This window comes from Peromyscus eremicus, chromosome 2 (genome assembly GCF_949786415.1).
Source record: "Peromyscus eremicus chromosome 2, PerEre_H2_v1, whole genome shotgun sequence".
Classification (NCBI taxonomy): Eukaryota; Metazoa; Chordata; class Mammalia; order Rodentia; family Cricetidae; genus Peromyscus; species Peromyscus eremicus.
This window is the reverse complement of record NC_081417.1, coordinates 115993124-116015703: the sequence shown is the minus strand read 5'-3', so window position 1 is coordinate 116015703 and position 22580 is coordinate 115993124. Positions and strand designations below refer to the sequence as shown.

At 42.8% G+C, this 22580-nt stretch overlaps 1 protein-coding gene across 1 annotated transcript in view; it reads right to left on the bottom strand.

Moving 5' to 3' along the window:
* Nucleotides 1–1886: 1886 nt before the first annotated feature.
* Dnajc6 (DnaJ heat shock protein family (Hsp40) member C6) overlaps nucleotides 1887–22580 on the bottom strand; it is a 121186-nt gene continuing 100492 nt past the window's right edge. The window contains exons 13-19 of the mRNA XM_059254579.1: nucleotides 18098–18232; nucleotides 15969–16037; nucleotides 13260–13379; nucleotides 7782–8045; nucleotides 6511–6653; nucleotides 3683–3859; nucleotides 1887–2584 (exon numbers count right to left, since the gene is read on the bottom strand). Coding sequence (XP_059110562.1) covers nucleotides 2483–2584; nucleotides 3683–3859; nucleotides 6511–6653; nucleotides 7782–8045; nucleotides 13260–13379; nucleotides 15969–16037; nucleotides 18098–18232 — 1010 coding nt within the window. The 3' untranslated portion in view covers nucleotides 1887–2482. The remainder of the gene's footprint in view (nucleotides 2585–3682; nucleotides 3860–6510; nucleotides 6654–7781; nucleotides 8046–13259; nucleotides 13380–15968; nucleotides 16038–18097; nucleotides 18233–22580) is intronic.

The window sequence follows — 22580 nt, the reverse complement described above, 5'->3', positions numbered from 1 at the left end:
ACCACTGAGTCATCTCTCTAGCCCAGCGGTTCTCAACCTATGGGGTCGCAGCCCCTTTGGCAAATCTCTATCTCCAAAAATAGGTACATTGTGATTCCTAACAGTAGCAAAATTACAGTTATGAAGTAGCAACAGAAATAATTTTATGGTTGGGGTCACCACAACCTGAGGAACTGCATTAGGAAGGTTGAGAACCACTACTCTAGCCCCTTACATTCCCATAAGTACAAAAATAATGACTATTTCTACAAGTATTTTTATCCTTTTTAATATACATTACAAATATTTTAGAACAATGACATTTTGTTGTGTTTAACGTATTTACAAAACAAAAATATATTACAATAAATATGAATGAGACAGTGGATCTGACCAACAACAAGCTGTCACAACCAGGTATTTAAGAGGAATGCAGAACCTATTGGTCTGCATGGGTTAAAAGTTTTAAGATAGACAGGCATCCAGAATCATAATGCATCTGGGAAAGAGGTGGGAAACCCCCAGATTTAAGGAGGGGTTCTTTTTCATTGCTAGTCGCATAACATTTAGTGGTATTTAAACCATGAACATTAATGAGCTATGCAAACATGGTACAAAGCTAATATAGTCCTATCATTTCAAAATGTACGTAACAGCCACATAATATCCTCTTAATTATTGTCATTATATACGTAGTTCACACAATATCTACAAATGTGAATGAGGAATAAAACAAAAAAACAAAAACAAACAAAAAAAAAAAACAAAACAGGTCACAGCAACATGTCTTACATCCCAATCTTAAATAGGACAAGCACATACAGGGTAAGACATCATCGTATAATACGTTAATAAATAACACCTAGGTTCTCATGGTTACTTTGAACAGTTTATAGCTGTATATTTAAGAGAGAGCAATTGTTTTTTTGAGAATTTCACATTATCCATAATAGGTAAAATTAAAAAAAAGAACTTTTATAATTAAAAAAAGAGAGAGAGAGAGAAAAGAGATATCTATATAGAACAAAAGTATTTCTGACATGCTGCTTTTCCCGTTCAGTTTGTCACAAGAATATTAAAACAGAAACAAACAAACAAAATGATTGTCTTTGAAAACAATTTTTGAAAGCCTTTCACAACAGTGAGTGAGAACCTTTTAAGATTAGAATGAAAATCTTATTGACCACCTGCTTTGTGACGATGGATGTGCACATTCGACATGTCCATATGCATACATGCATAGAGAGATGCTGCGCATGTGCTCACCAGGAGACCTAGTGAAGTCCCGGCAATACAAGCTGCTTACCCTGCAGAGTGGGAAGCACTGAACACTGAGCTAAAATCCAACCAGCAGGAGGTCTGGAAAGCTTCATTCTTGCGTATTTTTCACAGGCATCCAACAGCAAACCCAGCGGAAATAATCCGGGGGGGGGGGGGGGTCCAGATTCACTGGGTGGGTGGGATTCTGGTTCCTAAAGCTGACAAAGCTATCCAGAGATACACACAGCTCTCTCCCCAACTGAACCCTTCTCCTCACTCAGTGTTGTCTTCTCTGTTTTCCCCATAGCTCGATACAGACCACTAGAACACCAGGTCCATACCAACTGTGAATGGGCCAAACTGCTTTACAAACTGTCGCCCATGAAGAATGGTTTCTTGACTAAGCAAAAGAAAGCGCACTAAGCCTCATGGCAGCAATTAGAAGGCGCTTTTAAATAGGTTTGGAGTTGTGGTGGTGGTAGTGTTCCGAAGTTTCTCTTTAATCAACCACAGATATTTTTTTAAGGGAAAGGGAGCCAGTAGCCCAATGTCCTGAACGGAAGTTGAGATTTGACATCTCAAGCCTCCTGGTCTCTTCAGCTATCATGTGTTTGGGCTTGCAGTTCATCCAGGAAAAGTTAGGGGTAGTGCCTAGATTTCTACATAATCACAGCCCACCATCTAGCCACTTCTATAATGGTTACCGCTCTTGATCAAAAAACACACTACAGGAGCGAAAGGCTCCAGTAAATTTCCATTTAAAAAAAACACTTGGTTGGTGATATTATTGGAGTTTGTGTAAAGGCATTGCTCAAATTACATCTTTTAAAAACAAAACACAAACAAAAAATATCCCTAAATCAATTCCTTAAAACCATTATGTAATCCAATTATCATAACGTCCACTCATAAATCTTAATCTCAGACAATGAGATGGATGTCATGCCTTCGCCTTGGGTGGCCTGGTCCCATTTCCCCAGGCAAAATGCTGAGGAGGCTTCCCAGAGGGCAGGCTGGAATGTATAACTCTGCAAGGTCAGCTTGCTAGAGTTCTTGGTGCTATGGACTTCAAGAAACCAAACATTCACATTTTTTATCATGAGAAATGAATTCATGAGGAACTTAACAGTTTAGTACTAGAAATACATTACTGGAATTTTTGGTTCATCTGTGAAAATCTCAGAACTGTAATACACACTAAGCGTTAACACAGGGCTGCAGCCAGCATAGAAAAGCTCACAAATTAATACAAGGGCTTCTGGCCTTGGTTTTCAAATTCAGACCAGGCATCATTTAGCTCCATGAAAATCATCTTTGCATATTGTTCATAGGGTTGCCCAGTAGCCTAAAGAAAACACAAAATACAATTAGATGTTTAAAATTAAACTTAGATTAAATTCACTGAGAATGTGGGTGGTAATTAAAATGCTCTTCCATTAAGACATTTCTTTTTACAGGCTACCTATATTAAATTAATTACTGAGCACTGCCCTGGAAACTCACAGAAAATAACAGAATGCTATCAATAAGGAGAAAATTGGGAGCTTGCTGGACAATAAAAGATGCATCTCTTTGTTAATGAAAGCCCTATCTCCAGCTGACTGTATTTCCAAATTCCCCTTTTCCAATTTCTATAAAGTTAAGGTCTTTGAGACTCATAAGAGGGCACTTTGCCAGCTTCTCTGGGCTCCGATTTCTCTTTTGACTGATCAAAGTCCAAGCATTAATATTATTTCTCATTAATTATTCTATTTAGTTATAAGGAGTGCCGAGAGATTGAAATCACACATGACTTCAAACATGTATCCCAGAGGCACTGCAATCACAACTTCATGTCACATGTCTGTTACAGGTCACATGACAGCAGGGTAGCATGCTTCAGTCTGAGGTACTGTTGCAGATTACAATGAACTCAGCCAGGAAAGAACTGAAGTTCTGATCCCGTGGAGTCCTTATATGCTCTCGTAATTTATTCAAACCATGAGCATCAATTGCAACACACTCTGACATTTTAAAAATCTTGTTGATCCTTACCAATATTTTGTGTTCCAAATGCACCCTAGAGTGTCTCCTGGAATTCTGGCTAGACATGATCCTGTCCTCCACAGGAACTGAATTTTCCTTTGAAGTACTCAGTCTTGTTTTATTATTGTAGTTCAAGATCATCTGTAAGCCCTAAAACTAAGTCACTGATGAATGCTGCACTTCCATGGTTAATACAATGCTTGCCCCAGTGTTTGTAAAGGATGCTTGGATTGCTTTCTGCCAGCCTCATGAAGTATGACTATTTGTTTAGATACGTGGTTTAAATGACCCACAGGGTAAGTTTTGTTGACTAGCTGTCTTCATCAATCAGCAAACCGAAAGCATGCTGTTTTATCCTATGCTTCTCAAGTCTGAAACAAGGACCAGGCCAGTCTCTGACAGGGCAGGTCCTACCCACCTTGTCCGGGTGCACCACCAACACAGCCCTCCTGTACACTTTCTTCACTTGCTCTGGCGTCACCAGGTCTGCCATGCCCACGGGCTTCCACTTGGTCTCCCCGGCCCACAGCACAGTGTGCATCGTGGACAGCAGGGCTCTTATGTTTCTCTCTTTGCCTTCTATCCATTCCAGGATCTGCAAACAGGAAATACAAAAGGGGTAAAGACAGTCAAATGCTTTCTATCTACTAGAACTCTGAAGGTCTATTCTGTTTCAGTGAATCTGAGCACGAGACACTCCCCCACCTCCCTCCTCATCCTTCCGGTCTACATCATTGTTCAAAAGCTGTTCTTGAACTTCAGACTACACCTCTGCAGTCGGAACTCCTTTCTGTCTTCCTACAGCTAATTACATACTCCTAACATACGAACTTCATGAGGTCACACCTGGATCTACTTTGTTCCCTTAACTAAATAAATATTCCTTTCATGTAGGCCAAAGTTGTGCTAGGATGTAGGTCAGAGGTAGAATACCTGCCCTGGGTTTGACTCCCGCCACAAGGGATAAAAATGCCACCTAACCTACTGCATGAACAATTCAACCTCTCCAACTGGGATAAGCCTTATAACTGTTGTAGTTTTTAACAAAATCTCAATCATTCGGTTTTATCAATAAAGACTTGGGAGCAGGTGCTGAGGTGAAAGCCTGCTAGCTCAGAGACAGAGAAAGCAACCAGCTGACCTTCCTCCTCAGCTGACATCCCAGAAGCCTCCCACCTTCTCCACATCATCTCAAACAAGACTCTTCAAACTGAATGTTCCTCCCTTCTACTTCCTGTGCATCTCTATCTATCCTCCTGACTCTCTCTTACTCTCTGTTTTTTCTTAATAATCCTATGTTCACTTCCTGTCAACTGGTTGCTTGCTCCACCTCTTGACCTGTGGTTGACTTTATTTAAATCCTGTTTACAATATTCAAGCAGAAAGCTCTTGGATTAAAGGTGTGTGCTAGGGCTGAACCACACCACAACTAGAAACAGGTTTTTCCAGGAAATAACACAATCTCAGGGTTCAGTGTGATCAAATATCCTGCAACATAACTCTTTGATCTTTATGTACTCATCAACAACCTCACACCACTCATCTTCAGAACCACCTTCTGCCTCCAGGCTGATCTGCATCTGGCTGTCCACAGGACAGCCTCACTTCCTTATCTGCATCTGGCTGTCCACACAACAGCCTCACTTGTGAGGAACTCACTTCCTTAGCTGTATGTGGCTGTCCACACAACAGCCTCACTTGTGAGGAACTCACTTCCTTAGCTGTATGTGGCTGTCCACACAACAGCCTCACTTGTGAGGAACTCACTTCCTTATCTGCATCTGGCTGTCCACACAACAGCCTCACTTGTGAGGAACTCACTTCCTTAGCTGTATCTGGCTGTCCACACAACAGCCTCACTTGTGAGGAACTCACTTCCTTATCTGCATCTGGCTGTCCACACAACAGCCTCACTTGTGAGGAACTCACTTCCTTAGCTGTATCTGGCTGTCCACACAACAGCCTCACTTGTGAGGAACTCACTTCCTTAGCTGTATGTGGCTGTCCACACAACAGCCTCACTTGTGAAGAACTTATTTTCTTATCTGCATCTAGCTGTCCACACTACAGCCTCACCTGTGAAGAACTCACTTCTTTTTCTGTGTCTGGCTGTCCACACTACAGCCTCACCTGTGAAAAACTCACTTCCTTATCTAGAGTTAAGGAACTTAAATTCACTGAGTGACACATGTCTTTCTTCTTTAAAAAAAAAAAAAAATCATTCTCCTTTCTACCAAACTGATTCTTTAGAACTTTAGAATCAAAAACAGATGTTTTGTTTTTTGCTTTAAGAAAAAGTAGAACTTCTTTAGCTTAAAAGCGGGAGGAGTGTGTAGTAGAGGCCAAGGTCCTCACCATTATTAGCTCCCCTTTCCTCAATCTATACAAATCTCATACCTAATCTCTCTTGATCAACAGAGAACTGAAACGTTGTCTCCATCAACCAAGAGCAGCATAAAGTTCTCAAGGTGGACAGAAAATACCAATAGTGAATTGTTCTCACCAAACTCTAATGACCGATATTTATAATCTAAAGGCTTCTGAACTTTAAAGCTGAATATCATTGTTCATCTGGTGGGCAAATGTAAGGAGTCTGTATTACCAAACCACAGGCTAAAATTAAGCACCAAGCACAGACCTTTCCAAAGCCACTTTGCTATTGAAGAGCCCGACTGTCATCAAACCACAGCTTCAGAGACCCACCATAATAGAGTGACTGCCAGAATGAAGTGCCTTCCACAGTTGATACAGTCTGTGTCCCACCCTAGAGTGAATGTTGAGTTGTAACACCCGAGGTGGTGCATGGCATTAGGAGGTAGGGCCCTTGGGGGATGTTAAGATTCAAACTCTTCTCCACAAGCTCGTGTTTGAACATCTTTTCACCAGTGGATGGTCTTTTGGTAGACTGGAACCTGCAGGGGCTTAGCTAGCAGAAGTAGCTCCCTAAGAGTGGGCCTTCAAAGGTTCTCCCTAGCCATCCCTTGCTGCAGTACCCCCTCTCTGCTTCCTGTCTGCTTCCACGTGAACAGCCACCCTGCACGCGCCCATTGCCACGCCTCTCTTGTCACAGTAAACTGAAATCTCCCGAGACCATGAGCCAAAGCAAATCTTTTCGTCCTCAAGTTGTATCTATCAAGTATTTAGTCCCTAGTGACCCACATAAAGGCAACCAATTCCGGGGTGATTGGACATACATGACTTTGTCACACATTTTTGTCCTACAGGATGATCAAGGGGCTCACTCACCTTTAATTTCTCGGGGTCCATTTCCTTAGCCATTTCCTCCTTTCTCATCTCAGCTATTGTTCGAGGCCCCTTCTTGTCTTTGTGGGCATTGAAACCTTGACTAGAAAGCAGGTCTTCAAAGTCAGCAGCCTTTTGCTTCCCTTCTGTAACATAATATTTGGAAACCATCACAACGTTCGTTCCTAAACAGAATGGCAAACCCTCACTTCTTGGGAGTATGGGGCTTCCAGGTAGTTTTTCCATACTTCCACCCTCTTCACACCATGCAAAACAGTAAGAGCTCTGTGTAACAAATGAGGAAAATGGAAGGCTGGAGAGCCCAAGGGGCCTGTCCAGAATCACACAACGTGTCTACGGCAAGCTCAGGACTAGAGTCTGGATCAGTAACGCCTATTTCATCTCCAGTGTGACTTTGCAGACAAAGATACTCACGATTCTACCACAATTACAATGAACTAGTGTCAGAGACTAGACAAGAGCCTAGATTCAAGTCCATGAAATCCTCCCTGCTATCACTTCCCTGTCTATACCCAGCTGATGGGTTCAATGGATCAGAGTGCCCTTCCCCTGCAAGTCTGGTTGGGAACTAAACCTCTCTCGGTCTTTTTGAAGAGGCAGATCCTGGAAACAAATGTTATGTGTCTGAAATCCAGCTATGACCACAGGTGTCTATACTTCAGTTTCTTAATCTAGAGAAATGAGGAAACAATATAGTGTTGTCATGAGAATGAGCTAAAAGCATGCCTGGTTATCTCAGTGTTCACTGGAAAACAAAACTGAACAAAACCACAACAGTAGTAATCAACCCACAGTATTTTTTTTTTCCTTGTTGGGAATCTTTTGCCATCTCTGTCCTTAAGAAGCCATTTTGACAGGTCCCATCCTCTTCTCCTAAGAATACCTTCCTTATTCCAAAGGAAATAATTTTCTGTCCCATCTACCCCTCCAATCAACATGTATTAAGACTTAAAATACAGCAAGTGCTCTGCTAGGTTTGAAAAACTTTAACAAAAGCCTTCCTTCATACTCCAGCATGGACAAGGAAAGACCGAGAGAGGAAAGACCATAGTCACATGACACCTGTGTGAAGTTATGGTAGGCCCAGGTGCTCCACACACAGTCCTGGGGGTGTGGATCACCTGATGTCTCTTCAACTCTAAGACGCTCTCATAAACTCTGTGACTGGTTTTTATCTCCTTCAGACATAACATCCCCAGCAGTGTAAGCACACAGGCCGATCATCTGCACCAGGCCCGTCTCGTCATCCTCACCCAAATTGGTAGATCCTTTCCCACGTTCGCTCTGTCCAGCAGGCACAGCTGAGAAGCTCACGTTGTAATTGGGTCGGTTCTGGGGGGAGGAGTGAGGCATACTGGACTGTGGCTTAGGCTGCGTCTGCTGCCAGTTGTAGCCGGCCGGCTGCTGCCACCCTCCACCCATTGGCTGGGGGGATGCTTTCTGTGGTGAGCTGAGAGGTGGAAATCCTCCACCTAATCCCGTTGGTGTGGTGGGTTTGCTGGCAAATGAAGAGCTACCTATGGAGGAAAAGAGAGAGAGGAGGTAAGGTGATTTGGAGTGGCTTCGAACTCGCGTCGCAAGGCATTGCTTGCAATGAGTTTACTGGAAACTGCTTTGGATGGTAACAGAACTAACCTCTCTAAAAGGTAACAAAATCGCAGGCATGTCTGCATATCTGTTATCTCCTTAATCAGTCCAGTGCTACTTTTAGGGAGTACCCCTTACCTCATTCATTTCTTCAGATGAACAGAGAGTAACTCAGAATACTTCAGTGGTTTGTCTCTATGACACTCAGCCAGCATATGGCAAAACACTTGAACTAGACCATTGAGTCCAAGCCAGAAGAGCCAGACTGTGTCACCCTGCCCAGCCTGCCCCAAATAAAACTAAGCAAGTTTTATTTAGAGTCAAAACTATCCAGTGACAAGAACAGGCAATAAGACAAATGGCCTCTTTAAGGTTCTGTTTAAATGACAATTATTAGGATTAATTATCATTTGCTATAAGGAAAAGCCTGGTTAGGACACAAGAGCAGCTATAGATGTTTTTAAATTTCACAAACAGGTTCTGGTTTTACACTGCTTGCATTCCTTTGCAGGAGGGCCAGGATGTGTGGAGGTAAAAATGAGAAGCTGAAATATCCTGATCTCCATTGATCCTTCCAAGAGTCAAAATAACAACGATAATGAAACAACTAACAGTTTGTCAAGTGTGGGTAAATTGTATCGCTGACTGGGTTTAAAGAAGAGCGACTCAAAGCTAAGGTTCATTAACAAGCTCACGCTCACACAGCTGGTTAATGCAATGCCCTGACCATGGGAATCTTACCTCTGCACCCCTGCACCCAGAGTCTCAAGCTCTTCCCAAAGCTCTGAGCTGTTGCTAAAACTTACCCCTTACTGTGTCTTTCTGCTACAGCTGTGCCCTTTCATTTGGACCCCGAGACTCCGCTTCCCTTTCACACTAGGATGCTGCATTATAGGTACTGAATTTCGAGTCCACTGCCGGAGTTCAGGGGTGGCACTTACGTACCATTCATTCTCTCTTTTACGCATGGATTCTAAGTCATCCACCAACCATTGTTGGATGACTACCATGTGCCAGGTACCATGTCAGGCACTGGGATTATGCACAAACAAGGCTTCTTGCTTTTCCAAAACTAGACGAAATGTTCGTTTCCGTGAGCTTCAATTTTCTCATCTATGAAATGACTATGTCTTTATCAGAAGTATAGTATAAACACACAGTTTATAGAAGAAGAGCTTCACAGTCCCTGAATTAAGTGAACTCAGGTACATTACACATCACAAAACAATGCCAACCACAAGTCTGACACGTTGTAAGGGACTCAATAAGCATCTGGTCATAGAAAACAATATTCACAGGCTGTCACACGAGTCTATCACTGCCCCTGTCATTTCCTATCATCACCCTCTCTTTTGAGGCAAGGTCTTACTATATAACCCACATAGTCTAAAGCTCCCTAGGTATGCCAGGCTAGCCTCAAACTGGTGATCCTCCTGCCTCACCTGAAGTGCTTGGGAATACAGGCAATACCAGCATGTTCTGCTTGCTGCTGTTATTTGAAACATACAGCAAGGAGCCCTCTGCAAGGGCCCCTGGCCCCTCCTATCCCTAGCACATCAACACACACATAAGGCTGGGTATTTTATATGAAAAATAAAAATTCATTGTCTATTTTAAGAATGCCTACTTTGTTCTAAATACATCCGTTCATCATTGTAACATTTGATTTATCTCCTACTCATAGGAGAAAACCTCACGAACTAAACGCATCTCCCAGATGCCCACCAAACCCATCACTTGTTCGTTTATTTAGGAACCACTTTGAGCATCTTCTACACACCAGGCTGTGGACCCAGCAATGAAATGGTGGGTGCTGACATCGCTCTCCAGGGACCTGCCAACGATGTATGGCTTTGTAACATCTACCTTTCCAGAATATGGCATACTCAAATGCAACGATACCACATGCTGATGTTATCGAAGCAGTGAACTGGCCGAAAGACAGCAGAGCTGTTAGGCCCAGGTCACAGCCATCCCCACAAAAGTGGAAGAAGCCCCAGTTTTCAACCTTGACTGTGCATCGGGATTATCCAGGGAACTTCTCATTCAATGTCTCACCTAGCACAGCACCTACGCGGTGGGTATTTTATATTTGATTAACGTTTCTCTCTCCTTCCATACGGTAAGGTCCTCTGGGCAAGAATGCTATCTGCCTTCATTCATTATTGCATCCAGAACGCTTAGCAGAGGGTGCATAGTCACAAATACCTACCAAACGAGGAAACTGAAGCTTATTGGTTCACAATGGAGGTGGTCTTTCTCCAAGCCCTTTTAGCAAGTCTGAGAGGGATTAAAATTGCCCTGTCCTTCAGCTTCCCTTTTGACCTGCCAACAACTTCTACTCATTTCCTCTATTAAATAGCAAGTGGTTTCCGCCATTCCTGAATTCAGACAATCTTCCTAAAAGACAAAACTAACTGCTTCCCAGATTTGCACACAAGTTAGAGTAAAGCAACTCGGAAGTCTTTCTTGAGTCGGCTTTACCTTCTCAGCCCCACTTCTCACCCCCTCATCTCCATAGATCTCAGGTCTTCTCACTAGCAGTCATTTTAGCCCTCCCCTCTGACTGGACTCCTTTCTCTACCCACACCTAACCATACCACAGGTTTCAATTTAGAAGTCACCCTTGCTGCCCTCTCCTGTCCCTGGACCCTGGCTTAAGTGATCTCAGATCAAAGGTGAACTTCTTCGGTCATTAGCCTCTGTGTATCCCAGAAGAGGTCACCTGGGACTCAGAAGGTTTCCTCCCTGACCAAAGCCACATGTAGGCCAGTTCCATCAGAATACATAGTGAGGAATTAGGCATTGATGTTTGTATTAGAACTGGTTCATTCGAGGCCTCTGTCTTTTGTTTTTTTCTGAGTTAGTGCTGTATTTTCTGGATGCTTACTTCTTTTTTTTTTTTAAATTTATTTATTATGTGTACAGTGTTCTGCCTGCATATATGGCTGCAGGCCAGAAGAGGGCACTAGATCTCATTATAGATGGTTGTGAGCCACCATGTGGTTGCTGGGAAATGAACTCAGGACCTCTGGAAGATCAGTCAATACTCTTAACCTCTGAGCCATCTCTCCAGCCCTGGATGCTTACTTCTTATTATCAGACAACTCATCTAAAGAGCCAAAATTTTAGCTTATAGCTCTCACTGGTATCTGTTCATTGTGTGACTTCAGTGGGGAAGAAAAATCACTTAAAATTTCTAAGCTGTATACCAAAGAAAGTAGAGACGTTTAAGAAGTCAGGTTGTGAGAAGGGGGTTGCCAAGTTTCCCCCCGCCCCCACCTTCGTTTAGCACTGGCTAGAGGTCTGTCCTATATAGACTTTATGTTAAGATTCCATCCCTCCATTCTTAGCTCTTCAAAAGCTTTCATCAAAGGATGTTGGATTTTGTCAAGAATTCTGTTCTTGGGTCCATTTATGTGATGCATTACATTTGTTGATTTGCATATGTTGAGCCATCCTAGCATTTCTGGAATGAAGTTAAATTGATCATGGTGAATGATCGTTTTTTGCATGAATTCAGTTTCCAAGTATTTTTATCAGAGAGATTGGCCCGTAATTTCCTGTTGTTGTTGTAACTTTATCTGGTTTAAATATCAGGATAAAACTAACTCCTGGATGTGTACCTTTATTTTTTTTTATATTTATTTATTTATTTATTTATTTATTTATTTATTTATTTATTTTTGGTTTTTCAAGACAGGGTTTTTCTGTATAGCCCTGGCTGTCTTCGAACTCATTCTGTAAACCAGGCTGGCCTCGAACTCACAGAGATCTGCCTGCCCCGCCTCCTAAGTGCTAGGATTAAAGACGTGCACCACCACCACCTGGCCTTTCTTTTAATTTTACAGATGCTTTGAGCAGGTACTACTTCCTCTGCAGTACTCTGGTATAATTCAGCCATGAATACATCTGGGCCTGGAGTTTCTCAGTTGTAGATTCTCTTTTTTTTTTTTTTTAATCACTGCTTCAGTTTTCTTGCTTGTTATAGGGCTTCTTGAACTGCTTTTCATCTTTATTTAACTTTGTTAGGTCAAATGATCTAGAAGTGCAACCATTTCTTCTAGGGTTTCCAATTTAACGAAATATACATTTTTGAAGTATGTTCTCATGAATTTATGAGTTTCACTGATATCCGTTGTAATTTACCCTTTATCTTTTCTTTTCTTTTTTTTTTTTTTTTTTTTTTTGGTTTTTCGAGACAGGGTTTCTCTGTGTAGCTTTGCACTTTTCCTGGAACTCACTTTGTAGCCCAGGCTGGCCTTGAGCTCACAGAGATGTGCCTGCTTCTGCCTCTCGAGTGCTGAGATTAAAGGCATGCCCCTCCACCGCCCAGTATAATTTACCCTTTTTCATCTCTAATTTTACCCATGTGGGTCTTCTCTATAGTTCGGTGAAGGTCTGCCCATCTTACTTATCAATCTTCTCTTCATTGCTTTATTTCTTGTATTAATTTGTTCATTTCTATTTTCATGAATGTATGCCCCAATCTTAATCCCTTATTTCCCTCCGCTGCTTTTGTATTTGGCTTGTTTGGGACTGAGGATGAAGAATTCTAACATAATATTTATCCAAAGCCTTTCTCTCTTCCCAGGGGTAAACCTTCACTTTTCTATGAATCTCACCAGAAAATCTCCTTTACGGTAGGTGAAAGTGCATGCTCTAAACCCCGTGTGTGACCCTAGTGGCTCCTGCTTTTGTTGTTGTTGTTGTGTTGTGTTGTTTTTATCAAATTATAATCCCACCCAGGGCACCTCTGGAGCCACTCTATAACCTCATTAGTTGAAATGGACACAAAAAAGCTGCTAACAACCCTTCGAGATATAACTTGAAAGAAATCTAAACAGTCTACACGGCTGATGCTAAGACATTACATGGGGCTCTACTTTGAGAAGCCCACACCCATGTTCTCTAGCACGTTTTCATTTCTTCCCTGGTGCCTCCCTTTCTCTTAACACTGGTGCTTAAACTCCAATTCCACTTTGCATTGAGGCCAAGGATCCAGTTTTACCCGAGTTGAGGTCTCAGAAAGATTAAGGGAAGTCTCGCGCTGCTATAGGATCAGTGTGGAGCTGGGCCTCTGTCCCGCCTCAGCTGACGTTAACATCGAGTCCTATTCAGATCGTAATCTGATAAGTTCATACCCAGTGTGCCCAGGTCAGCGAAGGGATCCAGAGTCTGGGGCTTGCTCTGATGGGTAGGGGTGCCATGTGATGAACCTGTCGGGCTGCTGGCCGCTGACTTGCTTCCCATTCCAAAACCCCCTGGAAAGGAATGGAGATCATTGAAAATGAGTTAGTTCCCTGAAGCAGGATGCGGAGAGTCGGGGTTTCAGAGCTCCTGCCCAGCTGCCCCTAAAGGCAAATTAGGATGGGGTTTGGAAATGAGTGAGAAGTCCCTAGATGCTATTACTCTGATTTAGGTGAGTGGTGACCCGAAGCAAGGGTAAGACACAGATCAGGCATCGGCTCTTCCCTGGCCATGCATGTTATTTTCCATGTTTACCACTCCCATCCCAGCTTTCTCTTTTTTCATAGATCTGAAGTCAGGCTGGATCTGAACTCTCCCCACCACCCTGGGGATCTTGCTTATCATCTTTCAACTGTAACATTTTTAACTTAAAATTTTTTATGAGTATCTTATTTTATGTGCACAGATGTTTTGCCTGCACCATATGTCTGTGCACAAAGTGTCTGCAATCCCCACAGAGACCAGCAGAGGGCATCAGGTCCCCTGGAACTAGAATTATAGACCATTGTGAGCCACCACGTGGGTGCCCGGAATCTAAGCTGGGTCTGTTGTAAGAGCAGTGTTCTTAACCACTGAACCACCTCTCCAGCCCCTTAACTTAAAGAAAAAAATTCAAAGTCACAGGTAATAAAAGTAAAAAGTAGACAAATTGAACTAGAAAATCCTGTATGACAAGGAAATAGTCAACAGAGGGAAAAAGTGAAGTATACAATGGGGGACAATATTGCCAACCATTATTCGGATAGGGAGTTTGAGCCAGAATATATATAAAGCAACTACAACTTAATGATAAATTGACAAATGACTTGATTTAAAAATAGGCCAAGGACATTTCTCCAAAGAAGAAGATTTACAAATGATCACAACACATACAAAGATCCTCAACATCACTGTCTTAGTGACTTTTCTATTGTTGTGATGGGGCACAGCAACTCACAGAAGAAAACGTTGATTGGGGCTCACAGTTCCAGGGTGTGAGAGTCCCTGACCACCATGGTGGGGAGCACAGGAGCAGGCACAGTGCTGAAGCAGTAACCAGAGCTTACATATTATCCACGGGGCACAGAGCTAACTGGGAATGGGGTGGGGTTCTGAAACTACATGTCCACTCCCAGTGACACACCACCCACTTCTCAAACAGTCCCATCAACTGGGACCAACTATTGGAATATATAAGCCTGCGGAGGTCATTCTTGTTCAAATCACCACAGTCAGTAATTATTAGGGGAAATGCAAATCAAATAAAAATTGAGGTATTATCTTACACTTGTCAGGATTTGTTCAAAAAAAAAGTGTAAGAATGAGAAGGAAATGGGTTCCTTGCACACTGCTGGCAGGGATGCAGAATGGTACAGTTACTGTGGGCAACAGTATGCAGGCTCTTCACAAGCTAAGAGCAGAACTGCCATGCTTCGGCAACCATGTTCCTGAGAGCATATCCAAGGTATTAATTAAAATAATGACCTTAAGGAGACATTACACAACCATGGTCATTGCACATCATCCCTGTCCACTGAAAATGGAAGGCAGAAAAAAATATGGTGTATGTAGACAGCAAAATAAGAGCTGGGTTAAAAAGAAATGTTCTTAGGGACTACAATGTGGATAAACCTTGAGACGTCTTATAAAATGACATAAGCCACTCACAAAATCACAGATGCTGTGACATTCCACTTAGGAGAGGACTTATTCAGTTACACTCATTGAAAATGGAGCTACGGGCCAGGCGGTGGTGGTGAACGCCTTTAATCCCAGCACTCGGGAGGCAGAGCCAGGCAGATCTCTGTGAGTTCGAGGCCAGCCTGGGCTACCAAGTGAGTTCCAGGAAAGGTGCAAAGCTACACAGAGAAACCCTGTCTCGGAAAAAAAAGAAAGAAAGAAAGAAAGAAAGAAAGAAAGAAAGAAAGAAAGAAAGAAAGAAAGGAAGGAAGGAAGGAAGGAAGAAAAAAAGAAAGAAAGAAAGAAAGAAAGAAAGAAAGAAAGAAAGAAAGAAAGAAAGAAAAGAAAGAAAATGGGGCTAGGGAAAGGAAGCCATGGGAGGTACTACTTGGTGGGTGTAAAGTTTCAGTCATGAGCAATGAGGGAGGATACATCTACACTGTTTTACTTATACTTACTCTGCTGTGTGGGATAAGCATGGTTAGCCCCATTTCTCAGATAAGAAAACAGAAGCTGAGACTTATCCAAGAAGAAAGAATCCAGGAGATTCTAAGTGGTAGAACCAATTCAGACCCATCTAATTCTACTGTGGACACAGATATACCGCAGATGAGTCGTGTAAAGTTAAACGATATATATACGGATACACTTGCAGTTTAACTTTATAAGACAAATATATATAACTATATGTAGTATATATAATATATTTATAAAAATATAACATATAATTTATATTTTATATATATATATATATATATATATATATATATATATCATGTCATCATCAAGTGCATTGGGAAAAGTGCTGCTACAATGCGGATCATTAGGAATAATCAAACTACACAGTGGACTATAATATTCCAAGTATCCACCTTATCTTGGGTGAAGGACCATGCGTTTGCCACTGGTCACTCGTGTACAAAAAATAACCTACTGGTCTTTACCTGGTTTGGCATGCCAGTCCCAACCTCCAGCAACATCTGGCTGGATGTTCACAGCAGGTGTACTGGAAGCTGCAAACGGAGACAAGATGAATGAGAACAAGACAGCTGAGTTTGCACAGAACAAAGCTGTCTTCTCTAGCCTGCATGGCTTCGCATGGCTTCTCACTATCTAATGGATCCATTCCTCCTCCTGGGCTTTTACCCCACTCTGCAACAGGGATAGTTTCTGAGAGCTTGGTAGAAACCATAGGCTTTCTCTGTTCATTCTCTGCCTCACCTTTGTGGTACCTCCATGTCCACCCACTTGGAATTACAATTGTGCACATGTCTGTCCTCATTTAATGCTGAGTTCCTTGAATGTGGGAATTGTCTTACTCATCTTCGTGCACCCCACTAACATACTTAACATCCTGGGCTACGCAAAAAGGGGGAAGATATCCTTAAACTCAACCCAGCTTAGTACTGACAAGAGCATCAATGCATGAACCACTCAGAACTGGGATCTTGTTTCCTCCTCAGCTGTGGCATGGATTGAGAAGAATGAGCCATTCAGAACACTAATTGGGCAAAAACTATCTATCTCCCACTATGCTGGTGGCAGGTACGTGTCTACTGTCACTCAAAAAGAAACCCATTAGAGCTTCAAGAGAGATCATTCTGACCTCTCAAGAAGTTGTGAGTGGAACTGAAGTGAAATGTGCTACTGGAGGAAGAATCTCCCTAGGACTTTGCCCATAAAAATCAGCAAGTAGAATTCAGTCTACTAGCATTACAAGTGGGATTGAAAACACACACACCACACTACACACACACACACACACACACCCACACACACCACAAAGGCCCCAAGGCCCCAGGATCAGCACTCTAGGCTTCATAGTTACCTGTTTTATTTACCTACTGTCAACATATCCTGCACCTTCCTATCAGATAATTAATTAAAAAGCACACACCATTATCAGGGATGATGGCTCTTTCCTTTCTGCTCTGGCTCCACAGTAACCCATGAACAAAAGGCCCAAAGTAGAGAGCTCTGTCAACATTTGCCATCTGGCTTCCTCTACATTCTGTTTGTCTTACATCTATCAGGATGAAAATGAGGCGGGGTGGGGGGAAGAGACCAAAAGGGCTGGAATGAAGACAGAAAGGAGGAAAACTGGGAAATGAGGTCCCAGGCTATGACCAGGGTAGAGTAAATGGGGTCTACACAGGCTATGACTGGGGTAGAGTAAATGGGGTCTACACAGGCTATGACCAGGGTACTCAATGTTGGCTCTTATGTTGGGTAAAATAAGGAACCACTATGAGTTCATAGATGACCTGAATTATATGTAAAAGAGAAAATAATGGTAACATTAATCATCACCCCTGCATTTGAAATGTGGAAAAACAGAATTCTTAAATCAGTAAAATATGATATTAATTTATTGAGCAGATAACCCAAATCTTATTCTAATGAGGGGACCGTTATAAAAATATGAAGATATCTTGCATTCTTTTATGTGCAGTAAACTTTGGAATCTGGTGTTTGCCTTACATGTGGAGCACATTTCAATTCAGACTAACCACATCTCGAGTGCTCATCTCGAGTGCTCTGTAGCCACGCACATCTAGTAGTGTCATATCAGACAGAGGTGATCCCACACATCCATGTACCATGTCCCAAACTCTGCTCTGACAATTGATAATTTATGGAATGCTAACATCATATCTTACTAATGTAATAGTCCCTTTTTTTTTTACATTTCAAAGATTTCTGCAACTAGGACATAGCTTCCAATTTATTAAAAGTGGGAGCATTTCTCTTTTTCACTGATACACAAAGTAGTAACAGTTATAATTAATGATGCCCTCTGCTTCTGGGTATGCAGCTCTAGTGTAAAAACAAACAGAAATCCACAGCCTACTTGTTTCAGGACCATCGTGAAACCAAGTTAAATGTTAAATGAGTCTCTTTCCGGTAAGAAATTGAAGAGTTTTTAGCATGTTAACAAATTATTAATTTCCAAAATTTTTGCAAACATACACACACACACAGATGCTTTTATATTCACATCTCAGTACTTAGCATTGTCTTGTGGAAAACCACTCCATTACTCCACTAAGCATCATAGAAAACACTTTCTTACCATGCACTGTAGGGGAAGGACTTCTCGTGGGCTGCAGAAAGGGGTCGCTAGAAGCGCTGGAAGTGTTCAGAAAGGAGCCCAGCAAATCCTGACCCGGTGGCTTAGCAGGGGCTCCAAAAGGGTCAAAGGTGGTACCTAGAAAACAAAGGAGAGATGCATTTATTTCTTGATCCTGTCAGGTAATTGCTGTATGGATATTGAAGGCTATTAACTTGCCAAACACTTGAAAGACCAGGCTGAAGCTTGCCTCTTCTTGACCTTCCTCACCCCTTCCTAGACTTAGAACTTCCTCCAGAACTAACAGTGGGTCCCAACAGGGATTATCCCACCCATGTAGATGAAAGACTCTGGGTTTATTTATTCGAAAGGCATAATTCTAAATGAGGGTTAAAGCACCTTTAATAAATCCTGCATGTGTGTGCATGGTGTGTGTGAGTGTGTGTGAGTGTGTGTGAGTGTGTGTGTGTGTGTGTGTGTGTGTGTGTGTGTGTAGCACACCACAGAGTGCAGGTATCTGTCCTCATCTTCTGCCTTGTTTGAGACTGTCTTGTTTTTCTGCTGCACACATCAGGCTAGCTGGCCTGGAGCTTCTGTGGTTGTCTTCCTTTGCTTCCCATCTCCTTGTAGAAGTGCTGGGATTACAGATGTTCACACTACATGTCCAGCTTTTATGTGGGTTCTGGGAGTTCAGACTCAGGTTCTGACACCTGTGTGGCAAGCTGTTTTACTCAATGAGCCATCCCCTCAAGCCAGCTTCTGAAAATCTTAATAACATAGAAGCAGCAAATCAGAGTTACAGACTAGCTGAGAACACAGATTAACACAGATGAATCCCTGGGCTGCCTAAACCACGTATAGACTACAGGGGTCCAGGGACTAATGAGTGCTCATGTAAAAGGAATTAATGGGGAAAAACCAGGCAGGGGTGCGCTGCTATAAAGACAAGGAGCAGAAAGCCCCACCGACAGGACCAGGAATGTAGCTCAATCCGTAGAGTGCTTGCCTACCATACATGAAGCTTGGGTTTGACACCCAGCACCACAGAAGACTAGGCATAGTGGTACATCCCTGTAATCCTAGCATTTAGAGGGTGGAAATGGGAGGATCAGAAGTTCAAGGTCATCTTGGGTTACACAGAGAGTTCAAGCTCAGCCTGAGTTATGTAAGAAAAGGGACCTATGTTTTTAAGGGACCTTCAGCTCACTTGAAAACTAAAAACAGAATAAAATGAGAGCAGTGAGCGAAGCTGCACTCTCAAGTCCACAGGATACAAGCATTTCTAAAACACTGACTCCACAGCCTGCTAGGAGCTAGAGAAAGCTGTGAGGAAGCTAGGAATGTGGGAGGCCCTGCTTGTCAGTAACAGTGAAGCTTCCTGGGGCTCTACTGTGTTACGGAGAAGACCTTGGGTGGTCCTCAGTTTCTTCCTGGCAAACAGAAGTGCTGTCACCTTCACTGGGCCCTGGGGAAACTGAGATTCAGAAACTTGCTCTTGTTCAAGTCCAGGAAACACTACGATAGACTCACATTCAAATCTTCCAGCTCCAGGCTCCAGATTATCCCCACAAGCATCAGTCGTGAAATGAACAAGATGCCTGCCCATCATCAAGCTGCATGGAGACAACTGCCCTTGGATTTCTCATTGTCGAGCAAGGAACAAAACCTCCTTGAGCTACCTAAAGTGAGATGTCACTTCCAAATCTGTAGGCACCAAGCTGATGACAGCCTACTTCCTGGAGCGAGGCTGACCCATTCTAGAAATAGAGCCTGAGAACCAAACCAGTGAACAAACACTTCCCACTGTCACGATGCAGTGGGGCATGTGGCTCACACGTCTACAGCTATGACGTCATTGGCACAAGGCTCTCTCAACACCTGTGGGGCAGGGGCAGCAGATCAGCTTGTTGTGGTGTACCCACAATGTAGTCCAGGATGTACATCCCTTGCCCTACTTAGTATTCAGGAGACCTCATCCTCTCTGACACAAGGACTCTGGGGTTTGCAGTGTGACTGTAAGAGGACAAGGGGTAAGCCCACCTGTTTCTAGTTGAAGCCAACCAGTGGAGAAGACACTAAAGACTCCTTAGATGACTGGAGCACTTTTAATATCGCCTTGTTGTAGAAATTCTCTAATAACCAAAGATGAAACATGCATACTACAGATGAAAACTCAAGAGTTAGTCTTTACCATTATGTCCACAAGTATTATCCTCAACTAAGCAAATTAAGAGGGTTTTCATTGTTTTGTTTTGTTTTTGAGACAGACTTACTCTGTAGGCCTGGCTGTCCTGGAACATGCTCTGTAGACCAGGCTGGCCTAAAACTCACAGAGATCCACCTGCCTCTGCCTCCCAAGTGCTGTGGTAAAGGTGTGCGCCACCACACCCAGCCAAATTAAATTTTTTTTTTTTTTTTTTTTTTTTTTGTTTTTGTTTTTGTTTTTCGAGACAGGGTCTCTCTGTGTAGCTTTGCGCCTTTCCTGGAACTCACTTGGTAGCCCAGGCTGGCCTCGAACTCATAGAGATCCGCCTGGCTCTGCCTCCCGAGTGCTGGGATTAAAGGCGTGCGCCACCACCGCCCGGCCAAATTAAATTTTTAACCAGACTCTCTGGATAGTTAAGTGTTAGTCCTGTGATTCAAATGCAGCCATTAATTCTAGGATTGGTGTTCTCTTTCTTTTTGGAGGGACAGAATACTTGAGCCTTACATCTAGGTCTGCCATTAATAGCTGGGTATGCTCAGACAGCATACCTATGATTTCACAGACAGAATTAACTAATGTCAACAGTGCCTTCCAGCTCCAATATGAATACACCTAGCAGCAAAGGACTATGAAGAGTTAAATTATCAAACATCCTTAGAATAGTTTGTCTTAAAACTCAGCCATGGAACACTGCTGATTTCTATCTTGGGATCTTGTTTCCCTGACGGACCTTTCATTCATCCTGACAAACAGGAACCAGATGGAAGAAAGCAAAGCACAGAAGAGCGACAATGTAGGATACAAGCTCCCGGGTTCACATCCAGCCACCACCAACTGAAACTCTGCACCTGAACTCTGTGATTCTAATTCCCTTTCTCACAAAAGAGGCATCCAGCAGAACTTCACAAGCCAAGCCAAGCCCAGAGCCTCCAGAGAAGGTGAAGGATTAGCATGCGGGAAGGTTCCTGTAGCATCCCCCAAGCCTAGATGGTTGAGACTCATCTCTTTACCCTTTCTAATGCAGCATCATCTTAAGGGTGAGAGTCACAGGGGTAGCCGGTTTGTGCTGGTTATTCTGAAGCTGTAATGAATCTCTGTGACCCAGCTACATCATCTTGCAAATGTTAATGCTGTGGCTGACCGGGAAAAGGGAAGGTTGACCTGGAAAATGAAGTCTGTGGTGGTGTGTCAAGTGAAACTATCTAAGTATGTATGGCTCAGACTCCTTACAAAGACCAGCCACACTTCTCTCCCCAACCATGCTGCTGGCCTGGGCCCCTCAAGCATATTCTGATGTACCCAAACACTTCTGTCTACAGCAAGGGGATATCCAGAACACTAGAATTCAAAGAAAGTATTACCAGAGGTCTGAGGGAAAGCTCTGAGTCCACAGGTCAAGTTGGGACCCTGGCTCCATCAATGCCCAGCTGTTTGAACAAATGCTGCTAATTAAACTGGAAGCTTCTATTTCCTCAGCTATGAAGTGGAGATAACGATAGCATCTGTGTATTGATTTTTATAAGAACTGAGTCATGTTTAATCATATATTCTATATCTGGCAAGTGGCGAGTATCACACCAGTATCAGCTGCTGTAGTAAATAACAGCTCATCCATCTCCATCTCCAAGCAGAAGTAACTAAAGCAGATTCAAGGCTTAAGCTCCAAGGAAAGGAAATAAGGGCATGCAGGTAAGCCAGAGGATCGGGATGCCTGCTTCGAGATAGTGTCTTCTAGATGTTACAGGAAAGCTGCACCCATGACATCTCAACAATATGGCTGGCTAAACAAGACCTTCACAGTGAGCACATCAGTGGACATGCCAACACAGACAGAGGGAATTTTACAAGGCTCCAACCCTAGACGAAGAGCTATAGAAAATCAATGGCTGTTGGAGCAAGGGAGACTCTATTTTTTCCCCCGGAGATGAAATACCAATACCAAGCAGTCAGTCCTAAACACATATGAGCAACAGTAAAGGGACTCAGTAGGTAGATATAGATGTAACAATAATAATTAAGAAATGAGAGATTATGAATTTGAAAGGGGAGTGAGGGGGATATGGGAGGAGTTGGGGGAAGGGTGAAATGATGCAAATACAGTACTCACGGATGAAATCCTCAAAAAATAAAAGATTTAGATTAAAAAAAAAAACTATGGAGTTCAAATATATCAAAAAAGGACAATGTTTGTATTTTCCTTATGATCTCCCAAGGAACTTTCCAAGAAATCAGAAAAGTTCTGCTTACGAAAACATTTGAGTTTTGTGTGCGTGGCCCAAG